This window comes from Hyperolius riggenbachi, chromosome 6 (assembly GCF_040937935.1).
Source record: "Hyperolius riggenbachi isolate aHypRig1 chromosome 6, aHypRig1.pri, whole genome shotgun sequence".
Lineage (NCBI taxonomy): Eukaryota > Metazoa > Chordata > Amphibia > Anura > Hyperoliidae > Hyperolius > Hyperolius riggenbachi.
Genome location: NC_090651.1, coordinates 165,450,848 through 165,458,910, shown reverse-complemented (window position 1 = coordinate 165,458,910; position 8,063 = coordinate 165,450,848). Strand labels below are relative to the sequence as shown.

Here is an 8,063-nt window from a genome sequence, read left to right as displayed (position 1 = left end):
TGCTGCCTGTGACCCGGGGCTGGGGCCTGCTGCCTGTGACCCTGGACTGGGGCAGCTGGTGGTGGCCTGCTGCCTGGGCGGCTGGGGCCTGCTGCCTGTGACCCTGGGCTGGGGCAGCTGGTGGTGACCTGGTGGCCTGCTGCCTGTGACCCTGGGCTGGGGCAGCTGGTGGTGGCCTGCTGGCTGCTGCCTGTGACCCTGGGCTGGGGCAGCTGGTGGTGGCTGCCTGGGCGGCTGGGGCCTGCTGCCTGTGACCCTGGGCTGGGGTAGCTGGTGGTGACCTGCTGCCTGTGACCCTGGGCTAGGGCAGCTGGTGGTGGCCTGCTGGCTGCTGCCTGGGCAGCTGGGGCCTGCTGCCTGTGACCCTGGGCTGGGGCCTGCTGCCTGTGACCCTGGGCTGGGGCCTGCTGCCTGTGACCCTGGGCTGGGGCCTGCTGCCTGTGACCCTGGGCTGGGGCAGCTTTTGGTGACCTGGTGGCCTGCTGCCTGTGACCCTGGGCTGGGGCAGCTGGTGGTGACCTGGTGGCCTGCTGCCTGTGACCCTGGGCTGGGGCAGCTGGTGGTGGCCTGCTGGCTGCTGCCTGGGCCTGCTGCCTGTGACCCTGGGCTGGGGCAGCTGGTGGTGGCTGCCTGGGCGGCTGGGGCCTGCTGCCTGTGACCCTGGGCTGGGGTAGCTGGTGGTGACCTGGTGGCCTGCTGCCTGTGACCCTGGGCTGGCGCAGCTGGTGGTGGCCTGCTGGCTGCTGCCTGGGCGGCTGGGGCCTGCTGCCTGTGACCCTGGGCTGGGGCCTGCTGCCTGTGACCCTTGGCTGGGGTAGCTGGTGGTGGCTGCCTGGGCTGGGTGAGGGCGCTGGCTGGGTACCTGTCTGTCTGGACGAGTGGAGCGCTAGGTAGCGTAGCTGGGCGAGTGGGCAGGCTGCCAGTGGACTAGTAGCTGAGACTGAGAGAACTGGCCGGGCTGCAGCAGCTGCTTCACGTGTCTGTCTCCCGAGTCCCGACCCGACCTCCTCGTGCTGTCCTCCTGTGTGATCTAAAATGGTGCCGAGAGAGGAGGAGGAGGAGACACTTTTCCCAGGCTCGGCTAGTCCATTCAAATGGGGGGGCGGAGCATAGGAGGCCAATTTACTTCATAGCCTTCAGTCCTCTGCCCCCCCCCCCCCCCCCCACACACACACACAAAATATAAATAATTTTTAAAAAAGTCAGAAGGGGGGGGAAAAAAATTATATTAAACAGTGGCCACCCCCCCCCTCCCCGAGGACCTGCCCATGGCACCGACCCACGGGTGCCTCTTAATAGATACGGCCCTGGCTCCAGTTAGATAAATCTGTGCCGTTTTTTGCACACTACTATTCAGCTGTGATGCAATTAGTGTTTGTGTTTAGCTTCTAGTCAGGACAATGGATAATTTGCATATTTCAGCAGGGATGCACTGTGAGACATCTCAGAGCTCACTCCAACCTGAATTATCGCAAATACTCTCTGTTTTAAGAAAGCAAACTTTTGTTTTCCATGCATTTTAGTAAGTTTTTTTTTTGGACCATTATAGCCCCTTACACACTCCAATGAGTTCTGGTTCACCCTGAGCCTGCTGGTTAGTCTGTACCCCTGATACTGACATGTAAACTGCATTGCTTCACTATTGCAACAAATATGTATGTAGAAATATGTGGCTATAAAAGATGCATAAACATGAATGTAAAATACCTTGTGATATATATCTATGAATATACTTTATTCCAAAATTATAAAGAATTTGTTAATTTAAGAATTTTGTTGGTCATTTAAAAATGTTTTTATGGTATTTCAAGAATAAGCATGGAAGGGGTACTGTAGGGGGGTAGAGGGGAAAAGAGTTGAACTTACCTGGGGCTTCTAATGGTCCCCTGCAGATGTCCTGTGCCGTGCAGCCACTCACCAATGCCAGTCCCTGCCTCTGGTTCACTTCCGGAATTAGCGACTTTAAAGTCGGAAAATCACTGCGCCTACGCAGCCGTGTCCTCGCTCCCGCTGACATCACCGGGAGTGTACTGCGCAAGCACAGTACTGGCAGTATGCTCCCGGTGACGGAGCGAGGAAGCGGCCACGCAGGCGCAGTGGTTTTCCAACTTTAAAGTCACAAATTCCGGAAGTGACCCAGAGGTGGGGACCGGAGCATCGGTGAGTGGCTGCGCGGGCACAGGAGCTCTGCGGGGGACCATTAGAAGCTCCAGGTAAGTTCAACTCTTTTTCTTCTACCCCCCTACAGTAGTCCTTTAACCACTTCACCCCCCCAGTGCTAAATTTCTCCGTCCCTCTGCGCACCGCTTCACCCCCAGGAAAGAAGAAAGAAAGGCGCACTTGTTTATTTACTGGCTGGGAGTGGGCGGGGAACTCTCGCACACACTCCAGCCAGCCCGCACAGCAGGTGACTAATTGGATGTTAGGAACAAGCGTTCCTAAATCCAATTAGCATATCCGATTGCGAGTAGAATGAAGACGGCTTCAAACAGAAGCTTTCTTCATTCAAAACAATGTAAGGTAAACAAACGTGCACACACCCCGGCTCTGCAGTACAATGATTGGTTATGGGGACTCTCCAGTCCCCAATAACCAATCATAGTACATCAATACTGGAATGGAAGCAGCGCTGAAAGGGAAAAATCGCGCTGGTGTTTCAGGGGTAAAACCCCTCAGTTGTGAAATGGTTAAGTTAACACACACAGCCTCCACAGTTAGTAAAATAAGATTACACAACTAAGTGAATAAAAGACTCTGAAAAAGACATTTGCAAATTAACAAATACAGTATGTCCAAAAATGATTATATCACCACAAAAGAGGCTTTGTGAATTGGCCTAAAACATGAACTGTTAATGATCAAGCTGGTACATGTGAGGCAATGGACATACACGCTAAATACCTGCATCCTCATGCACAGGTAGTATATCAACTAACTTTTCTAAACAAATACATTTCATCTGAAAATCGATTTTAAAAAATCATTGCAAGGTTTAGTTATTGATTTATTTTTACTAATACTAAGCAATATACTGGGTTCCTTCACTAAAGCTGACGAGTTAGATTTGTTTCAGGTAGTTTAGCATACATTCTAGAGATGCTGGAAGGTAACGACACCTGTATCCTTACATTCTGGGAACAGCACAGATTTCATAGGGATGTGGACTGTGAGTAAATGCATAGACAGGATCATCTCGAGGACGAGGCTGTTTTTTGGGGATCTCAAACGTAAACTGCTGCAGCAGAGTGGTAAAAAACAGAAAAAGCTCCATTCTAGCCAGCTGCTCCCCGACACAATTGCGGCGACCTGTAACAGAAAATACAAAAGCCTTGAAACATCATTGTAGCATGAAGACTACAGGGTAAAGCTTTCCTGAACTCTCTTGCATAAATTAAAGAGAATCTGTACTGTGAAAATCTTACATAAATAAACATACCAGCCTGTTTGTTGTCTTCTCTTAGCCCCCTCTGTGACATTTTTGCCGCTCTCGCTGCTTTCCTGGTGATAAAATCACTGTTTTATTCATTGTTTTTGTAAACAATGAAGATGGCCGCCAAACAGGAAATACATCATCAGAGCAGGTGCCTGTTTGCAGAAGCTCCTCTCAAATGTGACTTGATTGCTGGAATGTTACTCCCACGTGTTGCCTTAGCTGCTTGTCTGAACTCTGCACTGATCTCCCTGCACTCACAGCTGTTTGAAATGTCTCAGCTCCACGAGCCTTGCAGAGATGCTGGCTGTGAGCAGAGACATTGCCTGTGACTCATACACACACAGGAGAGCCTGCAGGGGCGTGCATAACTTATTCCTATCACAGCAGAGAAAGTGCATTACTCTTTGTCTCGACAAGGCTTGACAAGAAAAGAAGATTAGATCTATTACATAGACCGTGCAACTAGAAAAGGCTGCAGTAATCCAGACCACATTAGAACAGGTATAGGAACTTATAGGATAAAAGAAATAAGGCTGAAAATTTTGTTAGAGTCTCTTTAAGCCATGCTCAGGGACTCATTGACACTGTTGGATAAATTGTGTGATTGCCTAGTTTTTACTAGTGTTGGGCGAACATCTAGATGTTCGGGTTCGGGCCGAACAGGCCGAACATGGCCGCGATGTTCGGGTGTTCGACCCGAACTCCGAACATAATGGAAGTCAATGGGGACCCGAACTTTTGTGCTTTGTAAAGCCTCCTTATATGCTACATACCCCAAATTTACAGGGTATGTGCACCTTGGGAGTGGGTACAAGAGGAAAAAAAATTTTAGCAAAAAGAGCTTATAGTTTTTGAGAAAATCGATTTTAAAGTTTCAAAGGGAAAACTGTCTTTTAAATGCGGGAAATGTCTGTTTTCTTTGCACAGGTAACATGCTTTTTGTCGGCATGCAGTCATAAATGTAATACATATAAGAGGTTCCAGGAAAAGGGACCGGTAATGCTAACCCAGCAGCAGCACACGTGATGGAACAGGAGGAGGGTGGCGCAGGAGGAGAAGGCCACGCTTTGAGACACAACAACCCAGGCCTTGCATGAGGACAAGAAGCGTGCGGATAGCATGCTTTGTACCACCATGCAGTCATAAATGTAATAAAGATAAGTGGTTCAATAAACAGGGACCACGCGGCAACGCTAACCCAGCAGCAGCACACGTGATGGAACAGGAGGAGGCGCAGGAGGAGAAGGCCACGCTTTGTGAGACACAACAACCCAGGCCTTGCATGAGGACAAAAAGCGTGCGGATAGCATGCTTTGTACCGCCATGTAGTCATAAATGTAATAAAGATAAGAGGTTCAATAAACAGGGACCACGCGGCAACGCTAACCCAGCAGCAGCAGCAGCAGCAGCACACGTGATGGAACAGGAGGAGGCGCAGGAGGAGAAGGCCACGCTTTGTGAGACACAACAACCCAGGCCTTGCATGAGGACAAAAAGCGTGCGGATATAGCAGCAATGCTTTTTGCCGCCATGCAGTCATAAATGTAATACAGATGAGAGGTTCAATAAACAGGGACCGGAAACGCTAAACCATCCCAGATGTTCATCGGTCATGTTACTTGGTTGGGGTCCAGGAGTGTTGCGTAGTCGTTTCCAATCCAGGATTGATTCATTTTAATTTGAGTCAGACGGTCTGCATTTTCTGTGGAGAGGCGGATACGCCGATCTGTGATGATGCCTCCGGCAGCACTGAAACAGCGTTCCGACATAACGCTGGCTGCCGGGCAAGCCAGCACCTCTATTGCGTACATTGCCAGTTCGTGCCAGGTGTCTAGCTTCATGCCCGGTTTCAGGTCCAGCGGTGCCAGCCACAAATCCGTCTGTTCCTTTATTCCCCTCCAAATTTCCTCCCCTGTGTGCTGCTTATCCCCAAGGCAGATCAGCTTCAGCAACGCTTGCTGACGCATGCCAACAGCTGTGCTGCACTGCTTCCACGATCCTACTGCTGCTGGTGCTGGGTTAGCATTTCCGGATGAGGTACAGCTTTGAGATGCGTTGGAGGAGAAGGAGTCAGAGAGGTAGGTGCTGCTGTTGTTATCCAGCTGTTTGCGGCGTGGGCAACACCCGCGCCGTAGCAGGTGAGGAATCGCTGCCAGGCTCCACAAGGTTCACCCAGTGCGCGGTAAGGGAGATGTATCGACCCTGGCCGAACGCACTCGTCCAGGTGTCAGTGGTGAGGTGAACCTTGCAGGCAACGGCATTCTTCAAGCTTCGGGTTATTTAGCTGACCACGTGCTCATGCAACTCAGGCACTGCAGAGCGCGCAAAGTGGTAGCGGCTGGGAACCACGTAACGTGGGATGGCCACTGACATCATGCCCTTGAAGCTGTTTGTCTCCACCACTCGATATGGCAGCATTTCGCAGGCCAGAAGCTTGGCTATGCTGGCTGGCTGTTACTGCCACGGCCCGGGGGTCATTTGCTGGCAATTTCCTCTTGTGCTCAAACATCTCAGAAACAGACAACTCAACCGTAGCGCTGCACACCGAAGGGCTGTTGGTTGTTGTGTTTGATGAACACTGGGAGACCTCAAGAGCACTAGTCCGGAAAGTGACAGTGTCAGCATCGTCTGATGTTTGTGAATGTTGTGAACCACGCAATGGCTGGGCTACTGCTGCTGCTGAGGCGGGTCTGGTGGTGAGTCTGGTGAACCCAAGGGAGGCAGTGTTGCTGGTGGTACCCTGTCCTGCCGCGTTTGCCCACAGAGTGGGATGTTTGGATAGAATGTGGCGGCTCATGCTGGTGGTGGAGAGGTTGTTAATACTTTTCCCCCTGCTCAGGCGGGTCTTGCACACCTTGCAAATCGCCATGGTAACATCCTCAGTGCAGTCTTCAAAGAAAGCCCAGACTTTAACTGGCTGAGGACTCGGACCTCGTGCGTGATGTGCTGGTGCTGCTTAACCCACTGCTGGACGCTTGAGAGGTCATCCAAGTAATTATCTGGTCCTGTTCTTTTGGATCTGTGAGGGTTGTTGTCCTGGACAACATGGGCAGTATTGAGTGGGTTTTCTTGGGTGCTCCCCTGTGGCCTGTACGTGAACCGTCAGGGGAAACACCTCTTCCCTTGCCCCTCCCTCTTTCACCGGATTTCTTCCTCATTTCACTTATCCTTAAAGTACACGCTGACTGGCAGCAGTACAGTGGCAGTACAGAAATGCTATACAGTGGTGGGTGAGCGGTGTACCACTATTGTCAGCAGTGACACAGAGCACAATGCTATACAGTGGCGGGTGAGCGGTGTACTACTGTTCCCAGCAGACACAGAGTGGAAGTAAACACAATGCTATATAGTGTGGCTGAGCCGTGTACACAGAGTGGCATTAAACACAATGCTATATAGTCTGCTATATAGTCACCCCGAACAGGGTGATGTTCTGCAGAACCCGAACAGTGGCAAACACTGTTCGCCCAACACTACTGGGAGGGAACGCAGATTTTAGTACCTAAACACACGATACAACATGTTTTCCGGGGTCGGACTCTGAGGCACATACAGATGGTCCCGATCATCATCCTCATCATACAACTCTTCTCCTGAGTCTGACCCACCCACCACCTCTGCCACCCCAACATCCCCAGACACAGACCCCTCATCGTCCTCAACATTAACTTGGGATGCTGGCCTGAGCCAGACCTCCTCCTCCACATCAGGCCCCATCATCTCCTCAATGGCAGCCCTCATTAATCGCTCTGGCGACGGACTGATGGACACAACGTTCTCCTCCGGGGAGGGCTGCTGCTGACCACTGGCTGCTGGGGTGGATGTTATAGCTTGCGTGGGGCGTTGGCTGTTGCTGTTGTTGGGAGTGCTGCTCACAGCGGAGGTCTCTGGGGAACTCATGTTGAGCTCATATAGTGGTTGACGGTGAGTGGAGTATTACTGATCCCAGCAATATACACACTGACTGGCAGAGTACGCAATGCTATATAGTGTGGCTGAGCGAGGTACACAGAGTGGCAGTAAACAGAATGCTATATAGTGTGGCTGAGCGAGCGGTGTACCACTATTCCCAGCAGACACAGAACAGTGAACAGAATGCTATATAGTGTGGCTGAGCGAGCGGTGTACCACTATTCCCAGCAGACACAGAACAGTGAACAGAATGCTATATAGTGTGGATGAGCGAGCGGTGTACCACTATTCCCAGCAGACACAGAACAGTAAACAGAATGCTATATAGTGTGGCTGAGCGAGCGGTGTACCACTATTCCCAGCAGACACAGAACAGTGAACAGAATGCTATATAGTGTGGCTGAGCGAGCGGTGTACCACTATTCCCAGCAGACACAGAACAGTGAACAGAATGCTATATAGTGTGGCTGAGCGAGCGGTGTACTACTGTTCCCAGCAGACACAGAACAGTACACAGAATGCTATATAGTGTGGCTGAACGAGCGGTGTACTACTGTTCCCAGCAGACACAGAACAGTACACAGAATGCTATATAGTGTGGCTGAACGAGCGGTGTACCACTATTCCAAGCAGACACAGAACAGTACACAGAATGCTATATAGTGTGGCTGAACGAGCGGTGTACCACTATTCCAAGCAGACACAGAACAGTGAACAG

At 51.1% G+C, this 8,063-nt stretch overlaps 1 protein-coding gene across 2 annotated transcripts in view; it reads right to left on the bottom strand.

Moving 5' to 3' along the window:
• Window positions 1-2,991: 2,991 nt before the first annotated feature.
• The window catches only part of LOC137522589 (cytochrome P450 2D6-like), a 131,787-nt gene continuing 126,715 nt past the window's right edge, over window positions 2,992-8,063 (bottom strand). For both annotated transcript variants that reach the window (XM_068242667.1, XM_068242668.1), the window contains one exon: window positions 2,992-3,306. In XM_068242667.1, the coding sequence (XP_068098768.1) occupies window positions 3,125-3,306 (182 nt within the window). In that variant the 3' untranslated portion in view covers window positions 2,992-3,124. The remainder of the gene's footprint in view (window positions 3,307-8,063) is intronic.